This window comes from Nothobranchius furzeri, chromosome 3 (assembly GCF_043380555.1).
Source record: "Nothobranchius furzeri strain GRZ-AD chromosome 3, NfurGRZ-RIMD1, whole genome shotgun sequence".
NCBI classification, from domain to species: domain Eukaryota; kingdom Metazoa; phylum Chordata; class Actinopteri; order Cyprinodontiformes; family Nothobranchiidae; genus Nothobranchius; species Nothobranchius furzeri.
The window spans coordinates 55389625-55407392 of NC_091743.1; the positions used below are offsets into that span (position 1 = coordinate 55389625).

Below are 17768 nucleotides of genomic sequence, written 5' to 3' on the forward strand. Positions count from 1 at the left end.
TCACGCTCCAGATGTGAGCACAGCTCTTCTTTCGCTACACTGACTCCCTCTCCCTTCACTTTGACAGTCACATCCACACAAAGCCATGGGGAGAAACCACACAGCATCACATCATAGGTGTACTATTTATAGTCCTCCCTTCAGTTTGTGTAAATGAGTGTGTGCTTGTGTGTGTGTGTGTGTGTGTGTGTGTGTGTGTGTGTGTGTGTGTGTGTGTGTGTGTGTGTGTGTGTGTGTGTGTGTGTGTGTGTGTGTGTGTGTGTGTGTGTGTGTGTGTGTGTGCAAACATCTGAGATAGGCAGAAAGGGAGGAGAAGTGGGTGGGCGGATGGATGCAGGCTCCTTCTACACTTATGTGCACGCTCTGCACTGTGACGCAAACAAGTGTGCACCATGAATGTATCACAGCTCTGCACATGTGCACAACAGATGTTCACATGCTGTGGATGTTGTTAGGCTCATGTACAGTGCAGCTGGATGCAAAGCTCTCATTCATCTGTGATTGGCATAGTTCTGTCAGAAAGGAGAAGCAGGTTTTCATTCATGAGAAGAAGGTGAGTTGGAAGGATCTGCTGTGATTTTTGCTTTTTTTTAGCATATAAAAATAAATAAATTGATGATTTTATATTAGTGCAGTGCTTGTGCTTTAATTGTTTTTTATTTAACCATGTGCATGCACCTGAAGGAGGTGCGCATGCCCGCTCCATTCGGATGGAAGTTTTGATGCATTTCTGTCAGGCCTGGCTCGGTTTGCTCTGTTCGTTTTTAATGACGCCTCCAGGGAACCTGACAGTCGTCGTGTTGAGCGCACAGCCTTTGATGTGAGTGATTATGACATCACAGACGTGCAGCCAAGAAGAGCTGAGGAGTGGGGATCCGTGCTCTACGTTATTATTTTTTCCGCACTTCCCAATGGCATATTATTCAGAGAAAGAAGGGAAGGAGAGACAGAGAAACAGAAAGAGAGGATGAGAGATTAAATATTTGGCCAAACCCAGAATGCGATTGTCTGTTCTCGTAAAGTGTGCCGCCGGTTTGAGTTCCTGTCACTGATGTTTTTGTTTGAATATTTGCAACACAAGAAATCAGTACTTTATAAAGTTACACCTTATTTAAGGGAAGCTGATTTGCAAATGCTTAAACAGGAAGTATCAGTGACCTACAAACAATCTGCTTGTTCATAAGCGATGTCTTTGCCATCAGAGGACCATCTGAGGTTTGCAGGTGATAAATGAAAACAATGTGAATATTTTCGGACAGACCAAGATGCTAAACAAACCTTGAAGTGGAGCTTTTGTTGCTGCTAGAGGTAAAACCAGCAAACAGCACAAATGAGTTCATTAGAAACAGAACAAGGACTTGGCCCTGGAAAAAACTGTGGGACATTTTATGGCACATAATTGCACCCCTCACCCACACCATCCTTCTCCAATCTCTATCAATCCTTCGCTCACGAGCAAATAAAATCCTTTTTTCTTTTCTTTCTTTGTTCTTTTAAAGCTGTTTCCTTCTCCCTTCATGTCTTGGTGCACTTTCATCATCAAAGATGCTCACCACTCCCTTAAAATAAATTTTCCACCAACCTTCTAACTTTGGCTGCCAGGTGAGCCGAGAGAAAAGAGGGATTTTTGCTTCCTAGTGGAAATGCCTGGTAAGCATGGCTGCTGGCTGTTGGTGGAGACAGACAAAATACCAAGGGCTGCCTTGTGAGAATGTGTGTGAGTGCATGTGAGCAGCTGAGCGTCTGCAATGTCAGGAGAGATTTGGGATAAACAAGTGACGAGCAAAACTACTGATGCCAAAGCAGCGCTGATGTTGGAATGTTTGCGGCAAACAAAAAGACAAATTGTTTTTCTACTCTTCGTTGTGTCCTAGCTCTAGAACCCACAGGTCTGCTATATGATGTGGAAAGTGTTTCTGCTAGTGGAAGGAAAGGTTTTGACTACATAGGTGCTGTGTTAGCGTGACCCTAATGGTGTGATGGAATTGTAGCCAGTGAGACAAGTCCTTTAAATTCTTGATGATCAACTACTGGTGTGCATGTGCTCCATATTATGGATATGCTGCCACCGTACCACGTGTACCACAACCTCAAGACGGGTTTCATATTGGAGTCTTCATCTTATGTGAAAGTGGACAAATAGGCTTCATGCACATGACCCCATTTTGACATTTCCTAACTTTTTAGTCAGCTAATCACTTTGAGTCATAGAAACGTTAATGTTCTCATTTTTAACTCGACCACTGCAGGACCTGCACAGGAAAATCCAGGCCATGCCTAAGATGCCAAAATCAAATAAAGTGTATTTGTCTACCTACATTCATAACTATGAAGGTATGAAGAAACCTTTATTTGTAAAGCACCTTCTTAAGGTTCTACAACCCCTGAAAGGCACTTCAAAACTCAATCAGTCATTCACCTATTTACACGCTGGTGATGAGCTACAATGTAGCCACAGCCGCCCTACTGCGCACTGTCAGAGGCGAGGCCTGTCGAACACTGGCACTAGTCGTCCCTCCGACCACCACCAAGGTGGGTTGTGTGCCTTGCCCAGGGACACAACTGCAGCATTCACTGGTCAGAGCCAGGGTCAAACTAGCACAATGAGAAAGCAACATTAACTTTGCTATCAGAGTGATAGGTTCACATCCTGGTACTCTTGGGTTTTTTATTTTTTGTTGATATTCCTCTCCTTACGTTCTTAGCATTGCTTGTTCAAAGACAACCTTTCCGTATTTGAAATAATTTTTTTTTTAGCTAGTACGTGCTAAAATAACCCTTCACAGGGTAAATGAAATGTCACTCAGACCCTCACCATCCTCTGTAGCCAGAATATGGCACTTTCAACTTCAGAGTGCCGGTTCGGTCCATGTTACTAAAGTGGAGCTGAAATGCCTGGCACTGCAGTCTGCCTCCAGCATGTTTCCTGCATGTTTTAGATCATGAACACAGCTGATTTGTTTGACTGAGCAATGAATCACTCCTGTAGAAACTAATGAAGGCTGAGGAAACATTTTAGCTATGAGATTAAGGTGTTAAAAAGATGAACACACAGCAAGATAAGTTTTACTTTCAGTTTTACTAAATGGACACTAGGTGGTGGTGGTGGTGGGTGGGGGGGGGGAGTCAAAACTGCCCAGTCTCCCCCTTAATACCTTTGTTTTTATTTTGCCATCTTAGATGAGGCCTGTGTGTGTTGTTGATCATTATCTTGTTCAGGTCCCACAGAGATTACATAAAAAAAACTGAGAGAATATTATCATTATTGCGAGAAGGAAGGGCTTCAGCTGGCTAAAAAGTCAGAAAGCGTCAAACCGAGGGTCTGTGACACAGCTTATTTCCATTTTTGTGATTTTGCTTTTAAAACTCCAGTAAGAAGCATTAAATTATCCTCTATTGATTCTCGAGAGACGTTCTCCCAAGTGGGCGGGTGTGTACTTGTGTGGGTCACAGAGGGGAGTTGTAACACTAGCAAGTGATGCAGTGATTCCTCCCGCACACACAAACATTGAATTGTGCATACGGAAACAAAATAAGGTAGGAAAATAAAAATAAGAACGATCTGGCATCCTCTCAAACACGTGTATCGTGCAGGTCAGAGAACTCACTCATACCCCTGTTCTTCACACAGCCTACACTCCTCAATCCAAGTTAGCAAACACACAGGTACAGCACAAAATACATCACTGATGCTCCTCGAACACTCATATTCCTCACCCGGCACTTGTAACTGCAACACAACACTCCTCGTAAACGCTCCCATTCAACAACATGATACCGTGATTGACGTAGAAAAAGAACGACAGCCACAGAAAGAGGGAGAGCGGGAAAGAGAGAGAGTCAGGGAAGGAAAGCAATATGGCGTTGATTGACTTTCACTGTAATAGTGAGCCAGATGAGAAATATAGAACACTGTGAATCGATGCGTCATTTTCAGAGTGCTTTCATGCACACACGCTTATACACACATACCCAGTGTTTTGGGCCTGGGGGCAAACAAACTAAAGAAAAGACAGGACAGCAAATGAACAGCAAGAGAGAAGAAAGTGGAAGGCGTGTTTGAAGGCAGACTGAGGAGAGTGGGAGGATGGAGGGAGTGGGAAGAGAGGTGCAGCCGAGTTGCCTCCACACCGACTCATTTGTGTCTGTTTCTTTTTAAACCCCCCTCCATCCACACCCTTCACTCAGCTGAGATAATGCCAGGGCAAGAAATCCATGGCATTGATTGCAATCCTGTGACCCAGTTTCGTGGCAGCTTTTTCTCAATAAGTCGCCCTCATTCGTCAGTAATTGCCAGGCTTCCCAGGTGAAGTGGGTGAAGAAGTGTTTGGGTGGGGGAGGAGGGGGATTAGATAGTTATGATTTGTTTCCCCGAAGCGAGCAAAAGCACAGCAGATCACTCCTTACTTGTGGGTTTTAGATTAGTTGTGCCATGTTCAGGAGACATGGCTTCACGTCGATGTGACTAATGCCTCCGACGGGGCAGCCTCTCCTCCTCTTTCCCCAAGCCATCACCTCATCAACCATCCTAATCACCCTTATCCAACAGAAAACTATCCGCCACATAATGTGTTCCACCTAATGAATACACAATCACTGACAGAATGCTGAAGTGGACCACAAGCAAGTTTTAGCTAAAGCAGCTCCAACTTTCAAAATCAATGAGTGGCTACATTTCACCAAGACATGCAAATGTTTCTTGTTGGGGTTTTTTTCCTCAAGATTTAAAGAGCAACTTATTTTAGTCTTCCAATAAAAAGAGAAATATTGCAAGGATTAGCAGAAGTCTGGGAAACAAAAAGAATTAACAGTGTTTGTGTCCAAACTGCTTCTAAGTGAGGCACTTTGCAGGATGAATCTGGCAGGTCATAAGCCTGCAATAAAAATTCAAATGAGTCCTTCTTAGAGGACAGTAGCGGGGCAGGAATGACTTTTTAAAATACACGGTTTTTAGTGATAAAACCCCATCTCAATTCATTAATTTTCAAAGTATCCTTCTAAAATCCTATAAAAGGCCCAAATGTTATTATTATATTATACACAACATATGGCCAATTGCCTCAGTTTGGTGCACCTTTGTTCTGGGGCTCTTTGTGATTTGAGATTAGGCCGGCCAATTCCAGTAAAGGGACATCACGATGTTAAAGCATACAATTATGAGCTGATTATATGTGAGGCAATAATGTGGTTCCAGCCTTTTGGCTGCAGCTGCACTTTTGTTCTCGCAACATGGCAACATCTTTGTGTGCAAAACTGAAGCTAGAGCAATAAAGTCTGGAGTGGAAGAATAAAAGTGAACCACACAGAGGAACTGGCCCTGGCTTCGTCAACATCTTTGGAAAAGGATTCAGGCTTTAAACGGGAGGCTGATGGAGCGACAGATAATAAAATTATTGTCTATGCTTTAGGTTTGATTGATTACTTGATTGATTTGTGTAATGAGCTAAACAGTGTAAAGTTCATACGAGGGGAAGTTGTCAGTATGGTTTATTTCAACACAATTAAACTGTGTGATGGATTGTCAAACATATTAAGACTTGTTTGCTATTAACCCTTTGATGCTTGAAATAATAAAATAAATGTTTTAAACTGAACTATTTATTGCCTAATGGAATAATACTAATCAGTTTTCCTGTCTTATAGCACTGGCCCTTGCCACTATAGACTAGAAATAGCAGATTTCTGACAAAGGTACTAATCCTAATACTCCACCTGGACTCTAAATCTTATTTGCAACAATAACCCACCTGGGGTTGTCTGAAAATATCAAATGATGAGCCTCGATTTTTATTTACTTTCTAATTTTAGTGTTTCATCTCTAATTTTATGAATTTGAACTCTTTTAAAGCTGCTTTAGCGGATCTACAGAACAAGCAAGGTCACAGGACACTCACCCCTCCCCTTGGGTATCTTTCCTGAGACACTTTTGCCAAAACCCATATTTCATGATGAAACAGTATAATGCTAAACACTAGTTGTTGTTTTCTAAGTCCAAACGCATTTTGTGTTCCATGACTTCAAATGTATTTTTTTTTCTTTTTGGGACACTGGTAGTTTGTCCTAAAGTTGAAGTGGTAGCAGCCATCTGTTTTTCCTTCTGTGATATTATTGGGTGGAGATCCTCTCACACCAGTGGTCTGTTGCTAAATGCATGAATGAGTTATGAATGGAGGACCCAGGGAAGTGCAGATGAGCGGCAGTTCGGCCAGACTGACAACCGGATGGTCCATATTTTTTCCTAAACATGTTATTGACTGAGGATTTTAGAAAAATGTGACAGAACCGCTATTTAATTTTTTTTATCATCACTATAAATTTGTAGCTCTACTATGTTAGAATGTTGTTGAGAAGCATAAAAAAATGTTTTAAGCTAATTTGTTTTCCAAATTTGCCATTGCAGCTTTAAGTGTGATGGACACTAAAGCTTGTGTAGCTGTTGATGGGATACTCACCGCCATGATGGGTTCTAGTTCCCAACTGCCAGTGCATACTCTGTGCTTAAGATGAATGTTTTTGCCAACATAATTTCTAAATCCCATAACTGTATTACTTAACTTTTTAAAAACATTTCATTTTTTACTGCTCATGTTTGCAGACTACTCACCAGTACATTAGAGTTATAAGTATCAATGCTTGTGAATTTCTGTAGAGAATCACTAGGAAACAGATCACAGTTTTTCTTATCTTAATGTCACCAGTCTAGTTTATAAAGGCTGTTGCAGCTGTTGCTTGAATAACACTGAGTTACTGGAATAACACCCGGTGACAGCTGACGTTAGGCCCTGGCTCCACCCAACGCTACTGAGGAATAATTGGTTTTAATTCTTTTTTTTTTTCAGGGTAAGCAGGTAAGACTAGAAACATTTGAATAAAGTTTATTTATGTCAGTAATTCAACCGAAAGTTTCTTTCCAGAGTATTTCTCTTATCCAATGGCACCATCTAGTGATTGACAAGCATATCACACAAAAAGCCTGTCGCTCCGTTTTTTTTTAAGATGGCGACTTCACGTTCCTTGTATAGAAACATGCTTCTGTAGCCGACAAACAGAGCTAACACACATTTTACAAATGTTATTCTCATGTCATGTTGTGTTCTCATATATTTATATAAGGTGTTTATCGCTGCCTCTCCCAACTCTAACCCGACCTGTCATCCTAGATAGCTTTGCTCCTGTTTCTTTGCCTGAGTTAACCAAACTAGTTAACTCTATGAAGACCTCTGCATGCCCCCTCGACATCTTACCCTCATCTTTGTTTAAAAGTGCTTTTCAGTCCATTGGTCCCAGCGTGCTCTCTATAATTAATGCTTCTCTGGATTCTGGACAGGTCCCTGCTTACTTTAAGAACGCTGTAATCCACCCGCTTCTTAAAAAACCGAGTCTTGACCCCTCTCTCCATAGCAGCTTCAGACCCATCTCTAAACTTCTGTTCATCTCCAAGATCTTGGAAAAGGTTATGGCTAAACAACTCACAGCTGCTCTTGATGAACATAACATCTATGATAGCTTCCAGTCAGGTTTTTGTAGAGCTCATGGTACCACTTTACAATAAGGCTCCCTTATAAATGGCTAATAAATGGTTTATAAATGTATTATTAATCAATCTATAATGCCTTATATATGACTAATAAACATTTATTATGCATTAATTAAGTGTGAAAAAGACACTAAACTTACTAGTTTCTTGCCAAATAGTGAACCAAATCTGTTGACTTATGTACTTTATCTAGACTTCATATATTAAACATTTCAAACTAAGAAACTACCTTTTAAGCACTATTAGCATTTGTAAACAAGGTTTTGGGCAACTAATAATGTACCTTATAACTGCATTATAAATACTTACAATGATTAAAGGGAGGCTTATTGTAAAGTGTAAAATATGTCTTTATTCATTAATAGTTAATAAACATTTATAAATGCAAACTGGAGCCTTATTGTCAAGTGTAAAATATGTCTATTTATTAATGATTAATAAACATTTATAAATACAAACTGGAGCCTTATTGTAAAGTGTAAAACATGTCTTTATTTATTAATGATTAATAAACATTTATAAATACAAACTGGAGCCTTATTGTAAAGTGTAAAACATGTCTTTATTTATTAATGATTAATAAACATTTATAAATACAAATTGGAGCCTTATTGTAAAGTGTAAAATGTCTTTATTTATTAATAGTTAATAAACATTTATAATTACAAAAGGGAGCCTTATTGTAAAGTATAAAACATGTCTTTATTTATTAATGATTAATAAACATTTATAAATACAAACTGGAGCCTTATTGTAAAGTGTAAAATATGTCTTTATTTATTAATAGTTAATAAACATTTATAATTACAAAAGGGAGCCTTATTGTAAAGTATAAAACATATCAGTGTTTATTAATGACTCTTAAACATTTTTAAATGTAAAATGAAACTTTTTTAGTATGAAACTAGTTAACATTTATTTATAACCAGTAAACTTTTTGAAGACTAGGGGCCTTACTATGAAAAGTATAACAAGCTGCCTTATAACATTAGACAATACTCTATCTTAACATGTGCAGTTGTTTTGGTTACACTTAGGACACACAAAACCTTCTAAACAAAAATGACAAGAAAAATCTTTGTTGTGTGGAAACTGAACACATAACTGAACAGATCGTTAAAAAATTACCAGTTTCACACACATCTGTTCTATAGCTAAATATGCTGAAACAGAACAAGTCAGATAACTGAATAGGCTTTCAGACAGACTTGCCTCTTCGAATTGGAAGCAAAGTACCATCAGCCTTCATGCTTTCTATTTTGTTTTTCACTTCATCATTGCTTTGAATCTCTTCCTCACATCGCTTAGCAAAATGGAGTACCGTCTCTCCACTGGGCTTGTTGGAGATCAGCTCCTGGTAAACAAGAGGAGCTGCGATAGCGAGCTCAGCAACTGATGCCGTGGACACAACTGTGTTTCTGTCAATCCCATGTTTCTGAAAAGCTTTGGACAAGGTCTTCATCTTTGGAAATGTCTTGAGGAGGGACTTGTATCTCTGCACAATCTCACTTGGTGTTCGGACTGAGAATCAAATTAAAACAAAGAAAACTGTTAGAAACAAATGCTCATGGCACACAATACAATCTGTTACTATAATTTACACACACACATGCATATACGTGTGTGTGTGAGTGTGTGTGTGTGTATGCATTTCTAAAAATGCGCATCAGTCCAAACCTTATATTCAAGTTTGGTGTCAAATACAATGTAGTTTGAAGAAAATATTTAAATGGTAATTTTATCTCCAAAGAACATATCTTCTAGCCTGGCCTGCCAGACTAGACTTCTGCACAGAGAGTCTGGTAACTCACAGGCAGAGAGGCACATGAGGGGCGGGATTAGCCAGCTCAAAAATGACCAATCAAAAAAAAAAAAAAAAAAGTGGAAATGCCAACTGTACCATGTGACGCAGTAGTTTTTTAGCTGTAGTAAAAAATGGAGCCTGGTAATGGCGCAAACATCTTTCTTTAGAAGAAAGATTTTTAGCGGTTCTTGTTGTGGTTTCAAAGACATGTCCAAGTCATTTACAACAGAGGAAAGAGCCACGGTGAACTCCGCTTCAGACATAATTGTTTATGAGAATTTGAGCTTCACTGTGTGTGTGACATACGCTGCTCAGTGATGATTGGTTTGGTTAGCATTTTCATTTGGGTGGGGTTATTTACATAGGAGAGTTACCAGACTCTTTCTCTGTGCAGAATTCAACAGAGGAGGAGTCTGGCAGGCCAGGCTACATATCTTCTGAATATAAGTATTTTGCTCACCACGCTGCCGGAACTTCTTTTCCTCCTTCTTGTATTTCTTGGCTTTTGAATGCTTGTTTTTGAATTTGCGCTTTTGCTTCTTTGGGGGTGAAGATGAGGATGAGGATGACCACTCAGATGATGCAGATGAAGATGTGGAGGATGAATCCAAGTTTTCAGAAGGATTGTTGATAAACGTATCATTTAATGGTTCGTCTTTAGGTTGCGCTGCAGAAAAAAATGAATGAATTTAGAATTTTTTTAACACATATCAGGTAACACAGAGTGAAACAAACATGCAAAGTAGCTGCCAATTTCATTTCATTACACAATGGATGATTTTGTCAGCTTATGTGCTTTGACAGAATGAGAATGATGCACCCTTCTGAGTGAAATAATATACATGTGGCTGGGCAAATCTAATTTTTGTAGACTATAGAATAATAAAACAGTATAATGACTGAGTGTTGTTGTCCAATACAACATTAAATGTCAATAATTGGCAGTAATTACCTATTACCGTGGTGTTTAAAGGAGAAAAAGGGGAAAACTAAGTTGCTGGTACTAAGAGATAAAGTGGCACAACTACAAACCATCTAAATGAACACTTTGATGTTGAAATGTGTATTTTAAATTAATTATTAAAGTATGTAAATGAAAATGTATTTATTCGTGAGAGCACAGACAACTGTAAGAAAACAGATAATAAACAGATAATAGGTAATGGCATAATACATGCCAATTAATTAATCAATAGGTTTAAACCCAATTAGAACAAGTTATTTTTAAGAGTTAACTGGCATAACACCAAAGAGTAACTATTTTTTTATCAACACAGTGACAATAAGGGATCTTCATGTATATTTATAAATTATCTGATTTTTATCACAATAATCTAAAATTAAACAATGTTTATGAAACTAGTTTAATGTCATACTTGACAGAGATGATAGCTGACTTCGGAGGAAATCCCTCTCTCCTTCCAGTTCTTCAATTCTCATCTTTTGCCACTCCAGCTTCTCCTTAAGAAAAGCAACTTCCTGTCTCTCCTTATTAAGAAGCAAAGTTGCAGTAGGGGCAAGGCCAGAAGAAGTATCTAAAAAAAACAAAATTTAGACACACATTAACAACAGTAGCAGAATCTCTAATCTAAACTAGGCAAACTAAATGACAGCAGAAACAAAAATATCTACTTTAAATGGTAACAATACAAATGTAAAAAAAAGTTCTGAGACAAACACCTGTTGTAGAGCAGACACTTCCAGAACAAAATAAATTATTCCTCCATGTTACCACACTGGGGTTATTCATAATGATATAAATGTATATACATTTACTAACTATTAAAAAATATAAAACTTTGTGAGGTTTCACTTTCGTAATAATTAATAGTACCAGAGATAGCTAGGCACTGTAGCAGCCAAATGGTTCATTGTTAGCATTAAAACATTCCTCACCATCACGTTTCTCTGTTGACAGCGTTGGTTTAGTGTTAACGTTATCCAGTCGCTGCTTTTTGTTTTTCTTTGAACGCGTGCTGACCGCAGGTGTCGCAGTGGAACAGGAATCTTTCTCTTCAGGTCCATCCATGGCGCTGCCGTAGCTAGCTAGCGTCAGTCCGTGTCGGTTTGACTGGTGGATCCACCTCAGCTCCGACGCACACCGATGGGAGGGACTTCCGTATTAAGATTCACTGTGATTGGATGTTTGCACTAAGCTCATCTCTGTATGGCTAATTTTCGTTTTATTCCCTTTGGCGCGACGATGGCTAGTTTTCATATGCAACCTAAAAATCCAGCGGGAAACGCTTCATAACTGAGTCCAATGCACTATAAGAGGTGAGCAAATTGTTTTATTTTTTGTATGCAGGGTTGTTCTTTTAATTATAAGTCACTTTTAAATATTACTTTAGCTGATGAAGAAAAATCATTTTTAAGAATGAAAATGTTTTGTGTAAATGTAGCATGTTTTGTATTAACTTAACTAAATATTCTTGTTCCTGTTGTGTTAGCCATTTTTACATTTTTCTTTGAAAATTATCAGCATTTACAAGTTCGCTTGCAGGGAAGAGTAGTCATAAATAATGATAATTAACATATTTATTAAAAACCCATTTATCTTTCTTTTTTTGGTCAATCTTAGTAAGTCAACATAATTATAAATTCAGGTTTTTATTTAGGAAGTGTTACTTCCTGTTGAGCTGTGTATTGTAAAAAGAAAAAAAACAACACAAATAGATTGCAGAGGCAATACAGTTTGTAACTGTATGTGCTGTGTTTTTTAAGTAAGTAAAATAAACTGGAACTAGAAATGTTTATATCTTGATTTTTTTTTGTGTGTTGAATTTTTTGGTCAAATTAATGGTTTTACATTTTTCCTTGACTTTTCAAAGAATGCTTCGAGAATTATACAAAGACTTGATCTGTTGCTATATCAGTGACCTTTTTTTACCTATGACATTCTGAAGATACCAGTATTTCAATGTAATAATATAATTAAATAAATCTATAATTTTTCCTACTAGAATGCCTCTTGGGATGAAGTTGCGCACTCATACAGAGGGAAAACAAACTAAAAAGAAGACTCTGAGGCTGATTAAATGGCTGCAAAAGAAACACCTTCTAAAGAAGAAGCTGAGATGCCCTGTTTGCCACCATAAGATGAAAATGATATCTGTGGTGAAGAAAGACCAATTTATGTGGTATGAATGCATGATAATGTAGAACATTTAACATCACATTCTGATATTAAAGGCAGGGTACGTAAGTTGGAATTGTTAAAATAATTTTGACCATCTGACCTTGTTCTATGAGAAAAAGTGTGATCTTTCATATTTTATTTTTCTCCTAAGTCCCTCCCCTGGCTTTACAGCTAAACTAATAATTTCTGCAAGCCTACCACATTGGCCAATAGCACTGCATTTCAGATGTTCTCTCACTTGACTCGGCTTTCCCTGCATGTGCACGTTAGGAGGCGTGGCTTTCGGCTCATTCAGGAAGGTCGGGGATAGAGCAACAGCCCTTCAAATTTTAAAAGCAAGACACAGTGCTAACTTTATCTCAATATTTATTTATTTTTTAATATAATTTTGTGATAATGTTTATAGGTTCATTTATTTACCTCACTTTTTGGTTTGTTCTCAGGTGCTGCAAAAGAGCAAGTCATAGAAAAGTCTCCAGAACAATTAGAACTGGCTCCCTCTTTGAGAAATCAAAATCTTCTCTTTTCAGTTGGATGAAGTTCATCTACAGGTAGCCTGTGTGTATGAATGTCAACAGGAATAGCAGTTAATAATAGGGCCTCAGTGAGTTTTGATTGGTTTTCATTTCTGTCGCAGATTTTCACAAGGGCTCAGGCTCAGGCAGATAGATATGATTGATGATGATGTGGCTGGCAGCTCCAAAACATTAAGTGCCATGGCAAAGCGTATTCGACAAGTCTGCATCAGTGCAATGGAAAGACACGGAGTAAATAAAGGGCACTGTCTTGGTGGTCACAAAGAATTTGTGGTTATGGATGAAAGCTGTCTCCGTCATCAGCGAAAGGTTGTAAACTCTCAGACCCCTTTGTTATTATCAGTCCAGATCTGAACATGTCCCCTAAACATATAAGTTTTAAGTTTTTACCATTACATTTAAGAATCAATATAGTAAAACTGTTACAACCAAACAAAAACAATCTGTTAATAAACATATTATTATATCAATTACTATGATGATTTGAATCACTTGAGTCAGAATTTAACTAAATTAAAGTTTGTAAAAGTAGTCAATTAATCCATAAAGGAAATGAATGACAGAAAACAGCTTTTTTATTCAACATCTTTGTCATGCTGTTAATAAAGTTAAAATACAATTTACTTTAATAACAGCAATACAATTAAAATGTTAAGATGCAAACTGCATTTAAGAATATACTTTGTAAATATTCAGTTTAACCTTAATCTTTTTTTATTTTCAGTATGCACGTGGACGCTTCGGAAATGCTTGGAAAAGAAAGAAATGGGTCTTTGGACTGATGGGAGTGAAAGACAAAAGGCGAAGGCTCGTGTTAAAACTTGTAGAGAAACGAACAAGGCGTCACCTTGTTCCTCTGATCAGACAGCATGTTAAGTCGGGTAGTGCCATTATCAGTGATGAGTGGAGAGCCTACAAGAATGTCTTGACAAACATGGGGTACAAACATTACACAGTAAATCACAGCAGGTGGTTTGTTGATCCTCACTCGGGCAGTCATACACAACATATTGAAAGAGCTTGGATGAAAATTAAAGGACATATTCGCAGACTAAGAGGAAATCGTACAGAGATGTTGTTGGAGGAACATCTTAAAGTTCTCGAATGGTCATCTTGGCTTGGTTCAAAACATCCTGATGGACCACTGGGACGCTTATTCAAGGACATATGGAAATCATTCCCAGTTTAACCTGAATCTCTTCTACAACAGTTTTTTTTAGGGAGGGGGTATTTGGTGTGTTTGATGAGTTTGGATGTTAAATGTGCTACACTTACAATACATGACAATTTTTGACAGTAGTTAACATAGTTTGTACAAATATTTTAAGCATTTAGTGTAACTCTGAAGTTTAACAAATTTAAACATTTAAGACTAATTTTTGGTATTTGTAAATGTTTATTAGTCATTAATAAATAAAGATATGTTTTATACTTTACAATAAGGCTCCAGTTTGTATTTATAAATGTTTATTAATCATTAATAAATAAAAACATGTTTTACACTTTACAATAAGGCTCCAGTTTGTATTTACAAATGTTTATTAATCATTAATAAATAAAAACATGCTTTGCACTTTATAATAAGGCTCCCTTTTGTATTTATAAATGTTTATTAATCATTAATAAATAAAGACATGTTTTACACTTTACAATAAGGCTCCAGTTTGTATTAATAAATGTTTATTAATCATTAATAAATAAAGACATGTTTTACACTTTATAAGAAGGCTCGAGTTTGTATTTATAAATGTTAATTAATCATTAATAAATAAAGACATGTTTTACACTTTACAATAGCGCTCCCTTTAATCATTGTAAGTATTTATAATGCAGTTATAAGGTACATTAATTATTTGCCCAAAACTGTGTTTACAAATGCTAATAGTGCTTAAAAGATAGGTTCTTAGTTTGAAATGTTTAATATATGAAGTCTAGATAAAGTACATAAGTCAACAGATTTGGTTCACTATTTGGCAAAAAACTAGTAGGTTTAGTCTCTTTCTCACCCTTAATTAATGCATAATAAACATTAATTAGTCATATATAAGGCATTATAGATTGATTAATAATACATTTATAAACCATTTATTAGCCATTTATAAGGGAGCCTTATTGTAAAGTGGTACCGAGCTCATTCTACTGAAACAGCTCTTCTTAGGGTATCTAATGACCTTCTGACTCACAGTGATGCAGGAGAATGTTCTGTTCTGGACCTGCTGGACCTGACTGCAGCCTTTGACACTGTTGGCCATCACCTGCTACTGGAGAGGCTGAGAGTCTGTGTAGGCCTATCAGGAACTGCTCTGGAGTGGTTTTCCTCTTATCTTTCTGAGCGTTCCTTTTCTGTGGCCGTCTCCAAGTTTTGGTCCTCCACAACCTCTCTTACACATGGTGTCCCACAAGGTTCTGTGCTGGGGGCCTCTGCTTCCTTTTCAGCACGTCCTGAGCTCCTTCAAAGGAATCTCCTACCATCTGTATGCAGATGACATCCAACTGTACATCTCCTTTAAGCCCCATGAGATGTCTAAGCTGCAGCTGTTACACACCTGCTTAGACTCTATCAAAACCTGGATGGCTGGGAGCTTTCTACAGCTGAATGAAGATAAGACTGAGATCCTCATCTGTGCCCCAGACAAGCTGGTTCCCAAAGTCAGAGACTGTCTTGGTCAGCTTGCTACTCACACCAAACCTTTGACCCAGCTCTCACCCTGGATTCTCATGCCCGTTCTCTTGTTTGCTCTTCCTTCTTCCATCTCAGGAACATTGCTAAGCTGAGTCCCATTCTGTCTCGCTCTGAACTTGAGACAGTTCTCCACACCTTCATCTCCTCACGCTTAGACTACTGTAACTCTCTTTTCACGTGTCTGAGCAGAACCTCCCTGAACCATCTACAGGTGGTTCAGAATGCCTGTGCTCGGCTTCTGACCAAGTCCTCCAAATATACCCACATCACCCCGCTTCTCCTCCAGCTTCACTGGCTGCCAGTCAACTTCAGGGTTAATTTCAAGATCCTAGTTCTGGTCTATAGGGCCTTACATGGACAAGCACCATCTTACATTGGTGATCTTCTTAGTCCCTACACCCCCAGCAGGTCCCTGAGGTCCAGTGATCAAAGCCTACTGGTTGTGCAGCACCAGGCTAAAGACCAAAGGTGACAGACCATTTGCTGCTGTGGCCATGGATGTAATTTTCACTTTAGAAGTGGGGGGGGGGCATGGGGGGGGGGGGTATCTTTACAGTATGTTCTAATGGGAAACAGGCTTCAACACAAACGGTTGTTTTCCACTCTGTCCTAGAGCTCAACCAATGTCAATTTAATATAGCAAAGTGCAAGGGTCAAACATTGACTTTGGAAAAAGTGGGGGGAACATGTCCCCCCCCCCCCCCCCCCACCCCCCCACCCCAAAATTACGTCCATGACTGTGGCCCCCAGACTCTGGAAGTCTCTCCCCCTGAGCCTGAGATCAGTGGACTCAGTAGACTTCTTTAAAAAGCAGCTGAAGACTCACTTGTTCAGGCTGGCTTTTGTGTGACCTTCATCACCCTCTCCTTGTTCTGCTCTCCCTACATATTTCACCTTCCTCAGGATCCACTGATTTCCCTCTTTCTTATTCACTTTCTCTCCTTCTTCACATTTTTTAATCACAATTGTCTATTTTTTGCTCATTTTAATACATTTTAAATCATTTTCTAAATTCTTTTTTATATTTATACATTTTTTGTTTTTGTGAAGCGCCTCATGATTTTTATTTTGAGAGGCGCTATAGAAAAGAAATTTTCTTCATCTTTTTCATCTTCTTCTATTTTAAAGACTTACTTGTCTGTGAAAAGTTCATCCACTCTGCATCAGTCGAGGTATTCCTTAAATTTGAATCATCTATGCGGTAATCTAACGCTATTGGTTAGTTCTGGTCAGCGCTCAATTTCCTATTGCACGGAGCTCTGCGGGGTGGGGGGCGTGCTTAGCAAGAAGAAAAAAAGACGCAGTACATGATAAGATAATCACTTTTACAGATTTCTGAAAAAATCATACATGATTTCTGAAAGGAGAAAACTCTGGAGAGCTGCTTTAAAGATGAAACAAATTTATGAGACAGACTCATTACATACAAACCCAGATATCTTAAGTCTTTATTTGTTTTAATTTTGATGTGAATGGCTCATAGCTCATGAAAACCCCACATTTAAAATCCCAGACTATTAGAATATTGTGAAAATGTTCAATATTTTAGACTCAAAGTGTCACACTAATCAGCTAATGAATCCAAAACACCTGCAGACAGACCTGAGCCTTTAGATGGTCTCTCAGTCTGAGCTGAATACACTTAGACATTTACTGACATAAACAGACTTTTGCACATTTATGTCAAAGTCAAAGTGTGTGTTGAACAAATCTGAAGAAAAGAAAAAAAACCATTCCTAAACATGAACAAACCTGTTGTAGAATAAAACATCCTGACTATGGTTTTCATTATTCAAGCATGAAAGCTTAAACAATTCCTGCAGCTCACCCTCTGAAACACAACCATGCTGAACAACTCCCAACATGGACGCATCATATCTTTATGAGTTTGAAGCTTCACATCTTTATAAGACATTAAACAGGTGGAAGAAGAAATAAACACATTACGGGCCTTGGTGCAAATATAAAGGAAAATCCACTTTACGAAACAGGAAATGTTGGAAATGGATTTTCAGTAATCGTGTTTAAGTTGTTAGATGCACTCATTATTTTGGAGCATGCATATGACA

The 17768-nt window shown here is 38.2% G+C and overlaps 3 protein-coding genes across 14 annotated transcripts in view; 2 read left to right on the forward strand and 1 right to left on the reverse strand.

The window, feature by feature from the left end:
• The window catches only part of celf4 (CUGBP, Elav-like family member 4), a 130894-nt gene that overhangs the window by 38065 nt on the left and 75061 nt on the right, over window positions 1-17768 (forward strand). The gene's annotated exons all lie outside the window — the stretch shown is intronic.
• Window positions 8736-11370, reverse strand: LOC129159221 (coiled-coil domain-containing protein 106). The gene is made up of 4 exons (XM_054736877.2): window positions 11238-11370; window positions 10718-10876; window positions 9802-10008; window positions 8736-9058 (listed from the first exon to the last, which is right to left on the reverse strand). Exons 1-4 carry the CDS (start codon window positions 11368-11370, stop codon window positions 8736-8738), a joined length of 822 nt encoding a protein of 273 aa, XP_054592852.2.
• Window positions 11532-14480, forward strand: LOC129159213 (uncharacterized). 2 transcript variants are annotated; one of them, XM_070549347.1, is made up of 5 exons: window positions 11532-11618; window positions 12305-12481; window positions 12924-13031; window positions 13118-13247; window positions 13741-14480. In XM_070549347.1, the coding sequence occupies exons 1-5, from the start codon at window positions 11605-11607 to the stop codon at window positions 14203-14205; spliced, it is 894 nt and encodes a 297-aa protein (XP_070405448.1). In that variant the 5' UTR covers window positions 11532-11604; the 3' UTR covers window positions 14206-14480. The 2 variants fall into 2 exon arrangements, with proteins under 2 accessions (XP_070405448.1, XP_054592843.2); XM_054736868.2 differs by having other exon boundaries at window positions 13118-13325; window positions 13741-14291.

Excerpts from the sequence above, each read along its gene's own strand:
- LOC129159221 (XM_054736877.2), bottom strand. The coding sequence starts at position 11,370 with ATGGATGGACCTGAAGAGAAAGATTCCTGTTCCACTGCGACACCTGCG. Across the intron at positions 10,877-11,237 it reads GTCAACAGAGAAACGTGATG|ATACTTCTTCTGGCCTTGCC; the intron begins GTGAGGAATGTT and ends TGTTTTTTTTAG. Across the intron at positions 10,009-10,717 it reads TCAGCTATCATCTCTGTCAA|CGCAACCTAAAGACGAACCA; the intron begins GTATGACATTAA and ends TTTTTTCTGCAG.
- LOC129159213 (XM_054736868.2), top strand. Across the intron at positions 12,482-12,923 it reads AAGAAAGACCAATTTATGTG|GTGCTGCAAAAGAGCAAGTC; the intron begins GTATGAATGCAT and ends GTTTGTTCTCAG. Across the intron at positions 13,032-13,117 it reads TGGATGAAGTTCATCTACAG|ATTTTCACAAGGGCTCAGGC; the intron begins GTAGCCTGTGTG and ends TTTCTGTCGCAG.